General features: G+C 37.3%; 2 protein-coding genes across 7 annotated transcripts; one reads left to right on the plus strand and one right to left on the minus strand.

Moving 5' to 3' along the window:
* The first annotated feature begins 6189 nt into the window (after positions 1–6189).
* LOC113703597 (transcription factor EGL1) lies at positions 6190–11978 on the plus strand. 6 transcript variants are annotated; one of them, XM_072061881.1, is made up of 9 exons: positions 6190–6401; positions 6740–6967; positions 7543–7797; positions 9592–9688; positions 9814–9828; positions 10023–10079; positions 10182–11036; positions 11130–11336; positions 11429–11567. In XM_072061881.1, coding segments are annotated over exons 1-9 (1731 nt in total). In that variant the 5' UTR covers positions 6190–6399; the 3' UTR covers positions 11444–11567. The 6 variants fall into 6 exon arrangements, with proteins under 6 accessions (XP_071917982.1, XP_027080812.1, XP_071917980.1 ...); XM_027225011.2 differs by adding an exon at positions 11711–11978 and having other exon boundaries at positions 6196–6401; positions 11130–11573; XM_027225014.2 differs by lacking the exon at positions 6190–6401 and adding exons at positions 6413–6658; positions 11711–11978 and having other exon boundaries at positions 11130–11573.
* A 1365-nt stretch (positions 11979–13343) lies between these two features.
* LOC113704260 (uncharacterized) lies at positions 13344–18199 on the minus strand. Its single transcript, XM_027226050.2, has 6 exons — positions 17507–18199; positions 16142–16392; positions 14818–15193; positions 14578–14709; positions 14318–14493; positions 13344–13737 (listed from the first exon to the last, which is right to left on the minus strand). The coding sequence occupies exons 1-6, from the start codon at positions 18050–18052 to the stop codon at positions 13614–13616; spliced, it is 1605 nt and encodes a 534-aa protein (XP_027081851.1). The 5' UTR covers positions 18053–18199; the 3' UTR covers positions 13344–13613.
* Between the last annotated feature and the right edge of the window lie 232 nt (positions 18200–18431).

Consider the following 18431-nt stretch of genomic DNA (forward strand, 5'->3'; position numbering starts at 1 on the left):
CCTTTTATTTGTTTGAACTTTGCTTAGTTTTTTTGTTACATGTGAATTTTGTTCCTTTCTGGGGGGACTCGATTTATCTGTGACAGAGGACTTTTCAAACAAAAAATTCATGTGTGCACAGAAATATAATAGGCTCGTCCATGAACTCGACAATGTTTCCGGATGGGCCGCACATACCCGTAGGCTTAAGTGGCTAATCAAACGACAAGTCTGTTGTTGGGGGGGGGGGGGGGGGGGGGGGGGGGGAATTTTTGCACAGTTTGATTTTGTGGGCGCAGCCGGTTGTAAATGGAGCGAGCTCAGAATGAAAGCTGGTCGGGTTGAGGTATTTGCCTGACACCGTCTATCTTGGATTTCGAAAAGTCCGTTGGCCGAAGAAATTTGTTGAAAGTACGGTATTACCAGTCCATGGTCCATATACCCTATGACAAAAAAAAAAAAAAAAGAAATTTGTTGAAAGTAAAATAATAGAAAGGAGTTGTTGTCATGATTAATGACCTTCCAGCGGGTACAGAACGTCCAAGGGCAAGAGCCACCGCCGCCGCCACCGCCCCATTAGTTGACACCAATTCCATCGTCGTTCTTGCCACTCATGATAACAAAAACTGTCTGCTTTGTTGGATTGGATCAGGGGGCCCGTCCGGTTGATGTATTTTATATCACTTTTGTGTACAAAAAATTTTGTGTAACAGTGGTGTCTGCTCTAATTTAAGTATATGAGTTGACAAACTCACGTATAGATCAAAAAGATAGATTTATTTACATTAAATGTTCATGGCGCTATTGTATTTGTACCTGCTCTCTCTTTATGGTGGCAGGAAACTGGGCACGAGCCCAACAAATGGATGCAGAGAAATCAGCTTTTCTTGTTAATATTCAAATGAATGAATGAAGTAAATTATTCGGATGGTGACTAAACTTTAAGAATAGTTGAGTTTTGGCCAATAAACTATATTAAAAGCTTGATTTTGGTCGCTGAATTATCTAAAATTTAGATTTCGAGTCATTTCGTTAGATTTGATCGTTAATTATGTCAGATTTGAATGCTCACGCAATTCATGAGACAAAATGAAGGGGCATGGTTAACTGTTAAATTTGGCGAAATGGTATGAAATCTAAATTTTAGATAATTTAGTTATTAAAACCAGACTTTTAATAGCTATATGTGATCAAAACTCGACGACGATTCCAATATTTTAGTAACCATCAAAATAATTTGCTCATAAAGTAATGATAGCCTTGATGATAACGCATCTTTTCTAACCAGAAAAGGACTATATCCATCTTGTACGTTGTACCCAATTTGCAAAATTTATATCGGTTGAAGCTTATAAAGTATGCGCTAAACCTGTTTACTTTGGAAGAATAACGCTCGACACAAATTATAGTTGAAGCATTCTCGACTTCATGTACTTCATCCTAATACAGCTGAATAATTTAAAAAAGTAGCGTAAAACTTTCTTGAGGAAAACAATCGCATCTAGGCATGTTTGCCAGTATTCAGTCAGCTTTGCTGATTCTGTTGGGATTGAGATTTTAATCTTTTTCTTTTTATACTGATTTTACAAATTCTGTAATTGTGTGGCAGACACTCACTTTCTTGCTTTCATCCAACATAAAAAGGAAGAACATTCCAAAGCACCGATCCGCACGTTATCTATTGTAATGAAAACACGTTTGCACTAGGGAAACAAATGCCACGAGAGTTGAAATTCTTAATCAAACCATTTTATCATTGCGCACCCGTCAAGAATCAGATTCACAACACCATCTGGTTTTTTTGGGCCCGATCTCATGAATTATTGCTGAATATCAGAAGTTACCAGAACTCATAATTCATAGAATGTTAATCAAACCCGCAACCACGTGTGGATGAATGATGATATCATAAGTTTGATTATCATATTTTGCTATATTAGAAAAGATTTTTATAAAAGATGCCTAAGTCACCCCAACCTACCACGTGAATGCACGTACTAATAATTATTGGATTTGTCTAAAAAATACCCACTGATCACTCGTTAAAATATATTTAAAGTATCATATTTTTGAAAATATAAAATTAAATAGGAAAAGTATATAAATGCAAGCGAAGATAATAAATACAAAGGAAAGTAGGTAAGATTAAATAGGAAAGGTATATACAAATGCAAGCGAAAGCAATATACATGGTAGATCAAATGAAATTAAGGTGTATTAGTGAATACCCAATAGAAGTCCGTTAGAAAAATGCAACATGATTATAAATTATCTTCTCTTACATTTATATGTCTGCCTTAATTAACTTTACTTACCTAAACATTTAATACGAAAATTAATTTTTATCGAGTGTCCAGTAAACACTCGTCAGTCAGACCAAATATAAGGCCTTCCAATTATCTTCAAGACCCAACTCAGTTGACAAGAAAACATTAATGTCACGGTTCCTATATCGGTTGAATTTCAAATCCACCCTTTCCCAGGGTTTAGATTTTCCTGGAACCAAACCAAAAAATTCGTGTCGACAGATGGGCACCACGCCGTTCTAGATTGTATGAGGCTGATGTTATTGCATCGCCAGGTAATTATCACAAAATCATCAACTGCACAACAATCACTGCCTAGAAAAGTGAACGAACACTTACTTCCAGGAAATGACATGAGTCGTAGGTGTCTTTTTATAAACGGCCATTCACACTTGAGCCAAGACAAACAATAGCAAAGAATTATGTAACTGTCCCTCCCTTTTTAATCTGTATGTGTGTCTTTTTCCGTCTAAATTTCTGCATCCCAGTACATGACGTGCCCCAGCCGCAGTGAAATTTAGCACACATACGATATTAAGGGTGTGTTTGGATTGTAATTTTTTAAATAAAAGTTGTTACTTTTTTTTTTAGATATATTTTTTTATCTCACATCTATCAAATCGCTGCACTAATTTTTCTAAAAAAAAAAAAAAGTTTAGAAAAATACAATCCAAACAAAAAGCCTAATAAGTTCATAGGATGAAAATATAATTATTGGATGTGGTCCATGTGGGGGTGTAATTTGGGTAATGAGGGCCAGTTGATCAACATTTATTAGGCCTCTCTTTTTGTTGTTTTGTTTCCTAGTAATACTAGTGTGTGTGTGTGTGTGTGTTTCTTCAGCTACTCGTCAACAACTACCAACTCTCGCTGACTATCCCATGAGGACAAAGGAAAAAGATTTCCGTGTTATGGAAGAAAGAAGAAAAAGAAGCTTTGAGACTACTATTTTTCAGCAGCCTCTCAAGGTACGTATTCTCGTCATGGATTTCCACTTTCCACTGGGTTTAGTCCAAACTCCAAACCAATGAGGATTGTTAATTTACAGCAAATGACCGCAAACAGGATTCTGAGAGATAATAACACATGGAGTAATGGTGCTTTAAAACTACAAGTTGCATGCATGTTCATAAGATTTTCTATTCTGAAACTTTTCCACAAGGCATTTTGTCGGCAAATGGATGAGATTGAGTGTTCGGTATGTGTTTCTATAGAATAATGCCAAGATTAATTATGATTGTTAGCAACTATATGGGCCACTCATGTGGTGTACGAAAGATTAATAAAATGCACTTATAGAGCTAGTCTTCTGAATTAGTAGTCTTCAAAGGTGTTCAAGAATTTGTTCAATTTTTTCTTGATTTGGTTATGCATCATGATTTTTTTTTTTTTTTTTTGCCTCAATTTGTTCACGGGTTCAGCTTCAGTTGTGCAAATTAACCCTTTGGGTATAATAAGAGCAGGCGAAGCTAAAGCCAATAAAGGAAAATTTTCATTTGTAAAAGAGTGACACAGGACAAATTTCAGATCTCCCCCCCCCACACCGCAAGAAAGACAGAAATATTTGTCCCTTGCGCCAAATTCAAGGGCCAGCCCTTGAAATTTTACGTTTGCATGGGCATAGACGGTGGACTGTTCGCGTTAATGGATTGAATTGCTAGATGTGAAATACCACCAAACTGCAGTAAACGTGAGAATCTTGGCCTATTATTATTTTTTTTCACTGTTATTGAAACTGGAATCGCTCATGATTTTTATGGTGCATGGGCACTTACAGGATTTTTATGGTCACGAATTAAGCTGCCAACTGCTCAAGGACACACACATCAATCCGCCTAATGTGTGTCAGTGTCACGCCGTCGGCTGTTGTGCACAATGCGCGAAAATTGGACCCATGACACAGTGACATGGTTTGACATTAGGGTAGTAGAACGAGTCTCCTCTCCAGTCTCCTCCCCTTAATTCTAAACTCTTATCTGTTTGAAAATATATCAATAATGGGAATGCCTACGACTTTTAGTTCCGACATATTCACAAATATTATTATTGTTTCTAGTTTTATTAGAAATATGCAAAAACGTTATTGACCACCAACAATTATAAATAACTATAAAAAAGTAATCATTTCTCCTACATAAACATCTTGTTTTAGTTTTTTTTTTTCTTAAGATTCAATAACTGTTAATTGAATAAAAAATAAATACAGCAGCTTAAAAAAAGTAATATATAATAGAAAATTAAAAAATACAGTAGAAAATTCATAAAAAATCTCATTTTTTATGCATTTTGATTTTTTGAGTTTGTTAAATTTTGTGTATAACTCAATTAATAGTTATTGAATCTTAAGAAAACAAAAAAGAACTAAAACATGATATTTATGTAGGAGAAATAGCAATATAATAAAAAGTGAGACAGAGAGTGGCACAGGATGTGGAACAGAAGATCCGTTGCGGTAAAAAAACTCGTTTTTTCCTGGCCGAGCTTCTAAGATTCTCTACAAGACTAAATTGGCAATCAACTCCTCAAGTCAGAGAGCTATTTATGCATCTTATTTGACTCTCAAAATCGATTTTTTTTTCCCTTCTTCTTACAACATTTCCCTTCGAACTACAAATAAAAGGACTATTTATTCACAAGCTCAAGTGACCTCCCATGTCGTACTGACATAATTTGATGTGCAAATCAAAGTCAACTGATAAACTAATTAGATTAGAAGAAAAAAAGCATGTAACAAGTTGAATTTCGAAGTCGAACGGTACTCTAAAGAAAAAAAATAGGGCTACCTCATGTCCACGTACACATGCACAAGATCAGAAGAAACAAATTACTAATTCAGTAGTAGACTGTGTAAGTGTCATGTCCTCCACTCAATACGAAATCAAACACTCTTTGATCGTACAATAATTGTAGATTGTTTTTTAACAATAATTATATTCATTGATTTCATCACTCGCCGGCAGCAGCAGCCAATTATAGGCCACCGCCAGGCCGCCTCCCGCAATCATTTTTTTTTGAACCAGAACATCTGCCAAACCATAACCAGGGAATTTGTCGATAACTATTCTTAAGACTTTAATTAAAATTCACATTAGACGAATGCTTCATTTTTTTCCCAATAGCTCAAATTTTGCTACTTCTCCTCTATATATTGTTCATTGTTTACCTTGAGGAAATTCTTAATATATTTGAAAATTTATTAAATCGTCATAGCAACCAAAAAATTTTCTTGCCATGTGTATGATAAATTGCCATACAAATAAACAGAAAATCTTTAGAGATCTATTGTGTTAATTCATGATTTTTTTTTATTGGTAGAATGCATAATGATAACTCTTCCAGACGATCGACTATTAACTAACCTTGGTGTTAATTCTAATGCTAATTATGACTTAGATTCTCTGGCGATGGGTCATTTCTCTTTTCCTTTAAAATGAAACTTTTATATTTCACACTAAACTATGATCATTATCAAAGCCAAGGTTTAAGCATGATTAGTTTTCCATAGTTAAAGTCCACATGCATGGTAACAAATATATTAACAAGGGAATAAATTTTGAAATTGCATTAGTTTGGAAATATTTTTTAAGAGGAAGATTATATTGGCATTGCACTCCACATTTTTCTAATAAAACTTGGTAGTCCTAGTCCTGTCTGATAATTTACTATTTCTTGTTTGTTTCCACATTTACCATATCTGTGTCCGAGTACCCAAGATTTTTGTCGGACTCTTTATTTTGTTTTTCTGTAAATTGTAAAAACTAGCTACAAATACAATAAGTTTAGCCTATTATTTTTTGTGTTTTTGTTTCTGAGCAATTATTTTTGCATGGTTTCACTTTCACTTCCATAAGGACCGTAACCACTTAAGTTGATGGTTTCTTCACCTCTCCTGTAGGTCCCAAATGTTTCAGTTCCTGCACCAAAGGTGCTGAGATCTTTAATAATGTCTGCCCTTTTCTTCCCTATCAATTTCTTTTTGTAATCCAAGCAAACAAAAAAAAAAAAGTGATGTATAGTGGGCTTCTCCAGTCTGTCCCGTAATTTCAGCTCTTGTCCTCTTACTCTATCAACCGTTAACTCGAAATCCTTATCTCTTCAGTGATGGTCCTGATGGATGTGAGTTTTCTACTCCATGAAAAACCTTGTCCGAATTTACCATGACGAACACGTGCACATGCATGTATTTGTGAGAGTTTTCTCGGACTTTTCTGGGAGAGTTCACTTGAAAAAATCCCCCATATCCCGGTCTTATCGTTCTGGAGTGTGAATCAAGGAAAATCCAGGTCTTGAAGTTGAGAGTCATGCAGAAAACTCATTGTTTTGCATGCGCTTTAGTTCCCTACGAGCAAAGCCTTCGTGGATTAATCACAAAAGTTTGAGGCACTAGCTAGTAGTTGGTTCTGTTTAAAGTCTTCTTGCAGCCATACAAATTTCAGTTTTTTTTCTTTTTGTAGGGTAGAAATTCGAGTTATACTAAGCTGGGAAGTAGGATTGCGCCGGAAGTCAAAGTTTAGCCTTATCAGCTTAAGAAGGAAAGGGTGTGCAGTGTGCTACAGGATAATGGCAACAGGACGACTCCAAAATCAACCGGCTGAGAGTCTGAGGAAGCAGCTCGCTCTTGCTGTTAAAAGTATTCAATGGAGCTATGCAATTTTCTGGTCCATTTCCTGTAGACAACCAGGGTATTCAATAGTATTCCGCTTCTGCTTTGCTGACGTCCTTTGTTTTATTCAATTGTTTGTTTTTTTGAAAATCTTCCGCAGAATTTTTGCAGCAAATTTTTGTTGCCTTTGTCCTCCATCACCATTTTTCTCTCAGAAGGTCTTTTTCTTCCCCCGCCCTTCTGTGTATCTTTTTCCTTTTTCAATATTGTTAGTCTAAAGGGTTACTGCAGAAACTACTATGAAGTATGAGATTCCAGGAATATATGGAATAGACAAATGAATGGCGTCACATGAGTACATATTCTGGGGAATCTTCTGAGGTTGTAAGAACAATTAATTTTAGTACATAAGAAACTTTTTTTTTTTTTTCTAAATTACCTTCGCTGACCATTTTAACCAAAATTCTAACAGTGGAATATTCCAAGCTTACCGTTTCCAAACAAACCCAGAAATATGCGATATTATGCTGACTTTCAATCTTACTTGTTTCTTTTTTATTTCTAACTTTAACAAATATCAGTAATTATCAGCACTAAGGAAGATTTTTCATGAGTGCATAAGGTAATTTGATGCTACTGGAACTAACTGTGTAGGGTGCTAGAATGGATTGATGGATACTACAATGGAGATATAAAGACAAGGAAAACGATTCAAGCAGCGGAGCCTAGTGCTGATCAGCTGGAATTGCAGAGGAGTGAGCAACTGAGAGAGCTTTATGAGTCCCTCTCGGCAGCCGAGACCAGCCTTCAAGCTAAAAGGCCTTCAGTTGCTTTGTCTCCAGAAGACCTCACAGATACCGAGTGGTATTTCTTGGTTTGCATGTCTTTCGTGTTCATCACCGGCCAAGGGTAAATTCCTTTTCATCCTTTTGCCCTTTTTTGGATGTTATTTTCATTTAGGGTCTGTTTGATTGATTGATTGGGTGTAAGATATTTTCCCTGGAAAATGAATGCTTTCCCATTCGTTTTCCGGTGTTTGGTTGACTAGTTTGGGCTCCTAGACCTTAGATCTCGAATGTCCAACCCACAGCAGCAGCACCTTGCATCTTGCATCCTAACATACGTTTTGCTTCGTCATGCCTAGCACTAGCAAAGCTGCCTACCATCCACGTTCTTTTGTCACCACAGCTGCAAAAAACTCCCCCCATCACCACCATTGCCACCACTTCCTCTTTGCCAGTCCCAGCACCATCCCCACGGCAAAAGAAAATTATCTTCAATTGGGAAGTCTCATGAAACAACGAGAAGTTCTTCAAAAATACCAATTGCGGGTATTGCAGAAATTGAGATTCATTAGATTAGTTCATCAATAAAGGAGTATCTTTTTCCAGAAAATATCTTCCGAAAAATATTTCTGACCCCTCTGTCAAGTCTGCCATTCATTCATGTCAAGTCTGCCTTTATAGCATAAGATATTTCTTTGGCAGACTCTACTTCCCTCAAGAGGCTTGACAACTTGGACATAAATAATGTGAGCTGAAACATTATTATCAGTGCTCTTCACACATGAGTGACTCTAACGAAAACAAAATCATTCAACATGGTTATGAGTCCATGAATTAGATTACCCATCAAGAACACGCAAAGTTTTTTGTTTTTGAAAGGAGACCACGCAAAGTTTGTTCATGCAATTTCAAAATTGTGACATATTGAGTGTATTTAGATATAAGATTATTTGAAATATTATTTAGAGTATTTATTAGAATATTTTTTATGATGTGATGTATGTAAAATAAAAAAATTAATTGAAAAACGTGTTTACGATATAAGTAAATAATTTCTTACAAATAATGTGATATCTTTTTTTTTATGGATACGATAATTTCTATTCTATACCTACACCTACTTCTACTCTATACTAAGGGGAAGGGGTGAGCCCAAATGAAAAATCCGGAGAGAACTGGACCAAACAGGTACACCTACTACTACTTTACACTATAAGAAAGGAGTGAACCCAAATGGGTCACTAAAAAATTCGGAGGAAACTGGATCAGACGGGTACCTCTGCACCACCCGTCGTCAGCGAATGCAAATCAGAAAATTTGATTCCTTACCCTGCATTCATATAGAACTTTAAGCCTGCTAGCCAATTACCTTAGAGGTAGTTGGTTAATAATGTGATGAAAGCATTTGGCCGCTTTCGACATATGATGGGCGTCCAAGCAATCTTGATGATGGTACAAGTACGGTATGACGGGTCTCCTTCATAAATGCTTTACGTGTACCCATCTAAATTCACTGAAAAAATTGGACAAAAAGTACATATTGCTTCCTCTAGTTATAAGGACCTGATTCACATGTGTCCATGATCCAAGTGGGCACCGACCGATGGTCCTTTACCTGCAATGGCAACGTGCATGCGGTCGGGTCGATAATACTAACCATTTTCACCCTCCGGTTTGGCCAGTGGCTAATTTTAGTCACCATTGCGTCCACAGAGAGCAACGACGCCTTTGGAGACTGGGGAGCAATAATAATGCAACCAAACTTCGAAGTTGAACCTTTTGCTTACTTTAATTTGCCATTTGAACATGGGTTTAAAATTAATTTCTTGGCAATGTCAAGAATGGGTTGGAATGGCTAAAATCTAAATCGATTAACATTTTATTGAATGAGTGTTTTTGCTTTGAAATCCACTACCAGATTGCCAGGACGTACGCTAGCAAAGAATCAGATTACGTGGCTATGCAATGCTCACCAGGCAGACAGCAAAGTGTTCCCTCGGTCTCTGCTTGCCAAGGCAAGTGAAGGGCATCTGGTTGCTGAATTTTATTGGATCATTCATCATTCCCAGAAGATTAACATCTTTTTTTTTTTGGGTTTCGTTTCTGACCTGAATCATTGGACTTTTGCTGCCTTCATCAGAGCGCATCTATTCAGGTAATATGCCACGCTATCACCTTTTATATTTGTGCCCACCTGTTGAGGTCATTCAGAAATTTGTACGAAATTCTGCCTTTTAAAAACGCTAAATGCAGGGAAAATTTTAAATCAATGTCGTACTCGATGATTTTTTGACCCAAATGATGGCACTAACTGGAGCTTGATTCCCCACTTTTCTTGATTACATTTAGACTGTTGTTTGCTTTCCACATCTAGGAGGTGTAGTGGAGCTAGGAGTAACAGAACCAGTAAGCCTTATTCTTGGACTTGCTCTCCACTTTAATTATCTGAATGAAATCTTATCTTTTGATGATGGACATATTTGTTTTGCTGCTGTACGATATTTGAAGGTTGTAGAGGACAGAAATCTCATTCGACACATAAAATCTGCCTTCCTGGATAATCCTTACCCCGTCATTTCCAAAATTCCTCAATATGTCCCAAATACAAATGCCAAAGACATTGTTGTCTGCGGTCTTGATGATGACATGATTGAAGCTAATTTTGAGCCGCTGGTTGAATGCGAAGATGTAAAGATTTGTTCTCCCAGTAACAGTACAACTGGTTTTGAGGACGCTGATCAGCAGGCACAGAATTCACATATGATGGAAGGCACCAGTGATGAGGCTTGTCATGTACAAAGCTGGCGATTCATGGATGATGAAATTAGCAATTGTATCCATGACTCTATGAATTCCGGAGACTGCACACCTCAAACATATGCAAATGGTGAAAAAGGGGTTCCACTTTCTAATGAAGAAACAGTAAACCATGATTTTAAGCATGACCTGCAAGAATGCAATCTAAAGAAACTGGATCACTTTAACTTTCGCAGTGATGATGCTCACTATCAAGGTGTTCTTTCTGCTCTATTGAAAAGCTCGCACCAGCTAATTTTGGGACCATATTTCACAAATAGCAATCAAGAATCAAGCTTTGTAAGCTGGAAGATAGAGAGACCACAGTTTGTCCAGAAACAAGGGGCGATGTCACAAAGAGTTCTAAAGAGTGTAGTGTTCGAAGTTCCTAGGATGCACGGTGACTGGAAACTCAAGTCCAGTAAAGGCTATGGCAAAAGAGAGAGCATTTGGAGACCAGAGGCTGATGAAATTGATAACAATCACGTCTTGGCTGAAAGGAAAAGGAGAGAAAAATTAAACGAAAGATTTATGATGCTTGGATCATTGGTCCCATCCAATGGCAAGGTACTTAAATATCAATTTTTCTTCTTTTTTTTTTTGGTAATTATCGAAACGCGTAATGCACTAATAGAAGCTCAATTGCTTCTCATATTCCAGCTTGATAAAGTTTCAATACTGGATGGTGCAATTGACTATCTGAAAGAGCTTGAAAGAAGAGTAGAGGAGCTTGAATCCGTCAAAGAGGCGATAGAGCTAGAGGCAAGAACAAAGAGGCTGCAGCAAGAAGCAACAGAGAGGACCTCTGGTAATTATATCATGAATAAAGTTGGCAAGAGCAGGAAGCCCGTAATCAGCAAGAGGAAGGCAAGTAATCTTGAAGAAATTGAAGCTGAAACCAATTACTGTACCTTGACAGAGTGCTCAAGTGATGATCTAACTGTGACAGTGATCAACAGGAATGCCTTGATTGAACTTGAGTGTCCTTGGACAGAGTCTGTCTTTTGTGAAATTATGGAGGCAGTAAGCAAGCTCAATCTAGATTCTCACACCGTTCAATCTTCCAACACTGATGGAACTCTCACTGTTAAAATTAGAGCTAAGGTTTGATTCCTATTTCTTGATTTACTATTAATGAACCTCCAATTCAGCTAGTTACCATCTTGTAGAGAAAGTTGCATTTTCAAGTAGCACTATTACGAACTGTATTTATCTAACAGCTTTCACGGAATGAATTTCAGTTCAAGGGATCAAAAGTTGCAACACCTGGTATGATCAGACGAGCACTTCAGAGAGTCCTCCGAAAGTACTGAAGACTGAAGATGACCATGTTGCAAGACGAGTTTCAGTTCATGATGGTAGCTTTAGTTAGTGACTCAAGTGTATGTACAACATGCTGTAATCTTCCAATATTTTCAGGGATTCTGACAGTTAAAAAAAGGGCCAGATGGTTAAAGAGGCATTTGCCCAGAGGAGGGCAGTCTAATAAATGGAAAGCGTTCTTCTTTATATCCAGAATATCACAATAATCCTTTGAAGTGGGACATACCTATATATACCTGCAGACTTTTGTTTACAGCAGAGCACAAAAATGAAAAATCCACAGGGTTCATTATGAGATCCCTAAGCACAAGACGCTCTAACAGGATAACTTTGACTGACGCAGCTGAACTAGTATTGTAAGGAATTTATGAAGAGAGTTTAGTATGGGAGAGGACTGTTCAAGAATATTAACCAAATAGTACAAGTCGAAAAAGGGGAAGATAGAAATGCTCTTTACAATTTACAACTGTCAAGCTTCAGGGCACCGGGATTTCATAATGCAACCTCAAAGGGTACATGAATCACCCATCTAACTTAGCATCAGAACTTGGTCCCTACCAATCAAGTCACGATAAAAGATGTTCAAGTGACTGAGATTCTCTGACTTTAACTTTGCGCTGACAATGATGCTAAGTTTAGGATTGTCTCTTCTTTTTCTTTTCTCATGCAGATCCGATCAATTTATCATCTGAATGACAATTTATCCAATCAATTCCACTGTTAATGAATCAAATCCTCAATTTTAGGTACGCTTTTGTAATCTATGATTTTGCTAAGCAATACCAGGAGCATAGCTCTTCTTCCCTGTTAAAGAAAAGGAAGAATTCCAACTGGTTTAGAAAATGACCAAGAAAGACGCGCAAAAAAAATTTGATCTCAGGACCCAAGTCTTTTGGTTTAGGCTTGTAGCAGACAACTTGCTTGTAGAATTTGGTACAACTTATCTCACGAAATCGGTTAGCAAGCTTGATGTTATTCAAGTTGCTTATGATCTCAAGAACTTCTCTCTTGAAGTTGTTTATTATCGTATAAAAATTCTCTGGAAGTTTTATATGATTTCCTCTTACGTTATTTTCTTTCTATTTCTGCAACGTGCTGCAGAGGAAAAAGAATTCGTGGCATCCGCCAAAACCTAATCACTGGACCAAGAAAAATAAATGTGGAGCTGAGGCCAATGCTACTCTGTCTCTGCGAGCAACCAATCAGAGGGGCATTTGTTACTGTAAAGAAGGGCAGAGGGGTCAGAGTTCAGCCACAAAGCAGAAGAAAGCAGCCTTCACATCCAGTGGAATGTCCAGCTATAAAAGCATTCTAAAAAATTAATAGAACACCCTGCAATGAACATTTAACTCACTCGTTCTAATTCAATGTACTTCAAACGAAACGACAATGATCACTCAAGACGAATTCAATCACTAAAGTTGCTTGTCTCCGGAATATATCTGTTTTTACCAGAAACTCTTACTACCAAGGAGGAGAAATAGGACAGATACGTTCTTTTCCCTACACTGTATATCGATATGATTGCAGCAGATTCGATAGCAAACAACGTGAAAAATAGTAAATATTTCTTCATAAAAAAAATTTCATGAATCACTTATCAGCATCTTTGACTACAAGAATTAGTTACTTTTAATAGCTATATTTTGTCTTTCAGGCACATGGTAGAGAAGGCAGAGGCTATTTTACAGAACTTGAGACCATTCCCAGAACCTCAGAAGATCCAACGCTTGAGGGATTTAAGAACTTCTCCTTTTCTTAGTAATGTAAAGCCACAAGATTTTTCCAAACTTTATCAACCACGCTGCATATCACATGATATTATTCCCATTCAATTGTTGATGGAGGCTTCGAAGTAATATCTTGAACAACTCGATTTATCCCACGTACACTATTGCATATCTTTCTTGCAACATCATCGAGGAAATTGTGTTCAAAATTGTACCTAAACATCCCAACCATTTAGATATAGGATTCCGAAGGGAAAAAAGAAAAGAAGAAAACAAAGAACAAAAAGAGAGAGTATTTATGTCTGAAAATAGGCAGATAAACCACAGTACACACACACACAGAGACAGAAGAAAACCAGTTGGCATAAGTAACCACATATCCTTGAAACTGAACCTAAAAGTAAATATCATACCACTACTGGCAAAAGTAAGGACAAGTATAAGAAATGATAATGAGCTGTTATAACAATTCAAAATCCTCATTCACATAAGTTTAACTAGTCCAACAATCTGCTTAGTTTGAAGGGATGCCAATCCTTCCTACTGCTACATGTTTATGCATTCAATCAAGAAACCATTTCAGTTCTACAACTTGAAGTTCAAACCTTTTTTTGTGAAAAGGATAAGACAGATGAATAAATACTTTAAACATTGTTGCAATGGAGAAACTAATAGATGAATGCATATGTTCTGTATGATTGTCAAGACATGCAGTTCAAAAGATGCAAAGAAGAATCATTTCTCAATTGCTTACAACGATAGAGGTAATCAAAGAATTGCAAAGCGCATAAATACCAGTCAGCAGTCATCCCATCTTGACTTGTGACAGCTCTCAATGCAACAACATGAGAATGTGTTCTTTGATCTCCTTGAACTCCAACTGACCTTATGGGCAAGAAAACAGCAAAAGCTTGCCATATTTTATCATAGATCCCAGCATCTTTGATTGACTGAATGAAAATCTCATCAACCTACAAGACGTATTTGTAAGGAACAGGCATAGAATGTAACACCAAGACAGCTGACCTGTACTGAATGAACAAATGGTCCAAAACCTGGCGAAGAATATCCAGCGCATTTCCTTGAGTGACGTCACCCAGAACCCTCACTGCAAGACCAGGCCCAGGGAAGGGGTGTCGCTTTAAAAAGGCCTCTGGGACATTTAAAATACTTCCCAATGCACGAACCTGCAAATGAATTCAAGCATTAGCAAGTTAAAATATCAGTTTATCATTTATTGCAGCAGAAGAAACATCATAAAAATGTTTTCGGGATGGAGATATAGAATGGAGAACCTCATCCTTGAATAAAAGTTTAAGTGGTTCAATGAGCTTTAGCTTCATGTTCTTTGGCAGCCCTCCAACATTATGATGACTCTTGATTGTGTGGGAATGGGTGCTTTGAGTTCCAGGTGGCGGACAAGATTCAATCACATCAGGATACAATGTTCCTTGGACCAAGTAAGCAGGTCTCTTTCCGAATTTCTGCTCCAGATCATGAGCAAATGCATCAAAAATGTTGATAAACTCCTTTCCAATTATTTTTCTCTTCATTTCAGGATCAACCACCCCTTTAAGCTGGCTAAGGAACTGCTCTGTGGCATCAACACAAGTAACAGGTAAATGAAGGTCCCTTTCAAAAGTTTCCATCACCCGTTCTCTCTCCTTATACCTAGAACAAACAAAAGAGGTGAATCAGAATCCAAAGACATGAATAAATCCCTAACAGTGTCAAATACTACATTGCAAAGTCATTTCTAGTACATTATTATCCATGATGTTGAGAAGATATCTTTAGTAGTACCAGTTACATCAAAATTGATATTTTTGTGAGTAGTACCAGTTACATGAAAATTGATATTTTTGTGCAGTCTTTCTTATGATTTTCTAATAGTAGGCCAAATCCTTCAAATCAACACCAGAAAAGCATTGAGAAATTTTCAACTTCTATATCAAAATTCTATAGAACCATTAGCCTTTACAAAGTCAGCAGATCCTAACCTTTCCTTAAGCTAAAAGCTGTTTTGACTTCTTTTAGGCTGCTAACAGATGCACCTGGCGTCTGCTTTGATTATTCTCTTTGAAACAAAAAGATATTCGAAGGGTGTTTTGTGTAATAGCTATTTCTTTCCAAGCTTCTAAGACAATAATAATACTTTAATCTTCCACAAGTTTTTCCAGGAGTCACTTCTTAATTATCTCTAATATAAGCTGAAGCTCACTCGGATAATCTCCATAACATGAATAAGAGAAATTAAAATAAAAAAGGAAAAAGAAAAAAGAAAAGAGGGTAAATAGTGAAAAGAAAGGAAAAGAAGGAAAAGGCAACACAATCCCTCAACATCCATTTTTGCTCCCCCTATAAACTTTGTCGTTCATGTGATATCCCAATCAAGAACATGAACAAGAAAAAGAAAAAGCAGTGAAAAAAACAAAGAAAAGGTTGATAAGGTAGCTTGGGTATCTCCTAGCGACATCTAAAGTATAACAACACCATGACAATACTAACCATCTTCTAAATGCATTAAGGATTGCTCCAAAATTTAACATTAGAGTCTACTATAATAATGAAGCACTTATGCTAATGAACCATAATAGTCGAAAGTATTGGCATACAAACCTCAATAAACCATTATCAACAAAGACACAGTGGAGCCTGTCTCCAATTGCTTTATGAACAAGAGTAGCAGCAACAGTAGAATCGACACCCCCAGATAATGCACAAATGACATGATCTTCAAGTCTGACCTTTTCCTGAATGGCTTTTATTTCTTGCTCAAGGACATCTTCCATCTTCCACTCAGCACTAACACCACAAACATCAAAAAGGAAGTGTTGTAATGTTTCCATCCCTTCATGCGTATGAGTGACCTGCCCCATATTGAAAAACTTGTAAAATATCTAGTAACAAACTTTTTGCTTATGGCCATACAGGTCACATGACTCTATCACTTAGATAAAGTATATGTAAATCATGACGTAAAGAAACACAATCAAAATAATCCTTTTCTATTTCATTTTTCATACAGACAGTAGGATTGTACAGTGCTAGCCACCCACTTTGTCTGATTGGTGTCTTTCTAAACGAGTAATCTGGTAACTATTTAGTCATTCTATAACACTGGGGCATATCAAGAACATGGTTCCAACATGACATATTTACCTGTATATATCAATCACCCGGTTTTTTATTTGCAAGGCAGCACGCAAAATGAAAAATGCAATTCATTTATTTTTTTAGTCTCCACAGTGATCAATGACAAGATGCCACATGCTCAGTTACGGACTTACACCTAAGAAGACATGATGCTTTAAGAAAATTGTGTCCAGTTAAAAATCCTTCGAACATGTCATAGCATTTGTCTCAAATGTCCTACACAATAGATGTTGGATACTAGTACTTATAGATGGCATGAGGGAATAAAAGCAGGTTGATTTTGCAAACAGAGCTGCAAGATGGGAAATTTCAAAGTATATAAATGAAATGTACTATATTTGGAGCTTTGATTTCTCACTTTGCTATGGGTACGGAGTTAATTAGTATTGTTGCTGATACATATAAACTTTAAAGAAACAAGAGCAGCCTAAAAACTCAGCTACTCTATAGCTATAACACCATCATCAACATGACCCAATAACCCATATATCAAACTTAAATAAAACATTGACTTTATATGTACCTTTTACTCCAATTTCGTGCTGGAAAACAAATCAAGAATTTTTTAATTGTTCCAGTCCGATAGGCTGTGAAGACAAGTCTAAAATTGGTTATTTTCCAAAGTGAGACCCATGTAACAAACGTTCCATCGCAATGATCATTGTAACATTGGACAAATACAAAATGCAATGATCATTAATCTCGGTAATTGCACATTCTTTTAGCGCTGCATGATTAAAAAATGTACAAACAATTACACAGTTCAACGTTATCAACCAAATTTTACCTCATATACCAATTAATTCAAGCTAAATACACAAATTTTACCTCAGGATGGTATTGAAACCCATAAAACCTCCTCTTGTTGTCCTCCACCGCAGCGACCGCCCCCTGTTGACTCCTGGCCGCAACCTCAAACCCCTGAGGCAAATTCACAGCCTCATCTCCATGACTCATCCAAACAACCTGTTTATCCCCAACCTTTCTATTCCCAAACAACCCACAAGCCTTCTGCACCTCAATCTCCATCCTTCCATACTCCTGCTTCTCTCCAATACTCACTTGCCCGCCAAGCCTCTGCACGAGCAGCTGCAGCCCATAACAAATACCCAAAACAGGAATCTTCTCCGACTCAACATACTCGATGAACCCAGATGGAAAACACGGTGCTTGGGGCGCGTGGACGCTGTGGGGACCACCAGAGAGGATAATCACTTTCGGGTTTTCTTTACGGATGGATTCGAGTGAGGCTGTACCGTTTAAGCAGAGGGAGTAGACTGAGAGCTGGCGGATTCTTCGGGTGATGAGGTGCGTATATTGGGAGCCATAGTCTAGGATTAGGACTAGGTCGGATTTGACGTCCTGAGAATCCATTTGGGAGAAGGATTGTCGGTTTGGCCGGAGAAGAAGGAGCAGGGTTTTAGGAGGGTTTTAGGTGGGTGAAACGAGAACGGGGTGTGCGTGTGAGTTTCTTCCGTTTCGGAAAAAAAAGGAGAACGGGGTGGCTAGGGTTATTGGGTCCGGTTGGCGGGAAGTGGAGCCAAATAGTACTCCTATCTGACTTTAGTTTAATTTAGAGTGAATGGCCCAAAAGGTCACTAAACTATTAAAAATGGCACCTTTTGGTCATCAAACTTTTTTTGTGACCCAAAAGGTCACTAAACTCACAAAAACACGCCAGCGGAGTCCTTTAACCGATTTTCAGCGGTTTCTCATCCGGTGGCATGGACAATGTGTAGTGGAGGAATATAAT

The sequence above is a fragment of the Coffea arabica genome, chromosome 8e (genome assembly GCF_036785885.1).
Source record: "Coffea arabica cultivar ET-39 chromosome 8e, Coffea Arabica ET-39 HiFi, whole genome shotgun sequence".
Taxonomy (NCBI): domain Eukaryota; kingdom Viridiplantae; phylum Streptophyta; class Magnoliopsida; order Gentianales; family Rubiaceae; genus Coffea; species Coffea arabica.

Bases quoted from the DNA above. Each gene is read 5' to 3' on its own strand.
- LOC113703597 (XM_027225011.2), top strand. The intron at 6,968-7,542 runs GTATTCAATAGT...CTAACTGTGTAG, and splicing joins ATTTCCTGTAGACAACCAGG to GGTGCTAGAATGGATTGATG. The intron at 10,080-10,181 runs GTAAGCCTTATT...CGATATTTGAAG, and splicing joins AGCTAGGAGTAACAGAACCA to GTTGTAGAGGACAGAAATCT.
- LOC113704260 (XM_027226050.2), bottom strand. From the start codon at position 18,052: ATGGATTCTCAGGACGTCAAATCCGACCTAGTCCTAATCCTAGACTAT. The intron at 15,194-16,141 runs GTTTGTATGCCA...TGTTTGTTCTAG, and splicing joins GTTGATAATGGTTTATTGAG to GTATAAGGAGAGAGAACGGG. The intron at 14,494-14,577 runs GTTTTGGACCAT...TACGTCTTGTAG, and splicing joins CGCTGGATATTCTTCGCCAG to GTTGATGAGATTTTCATTCA.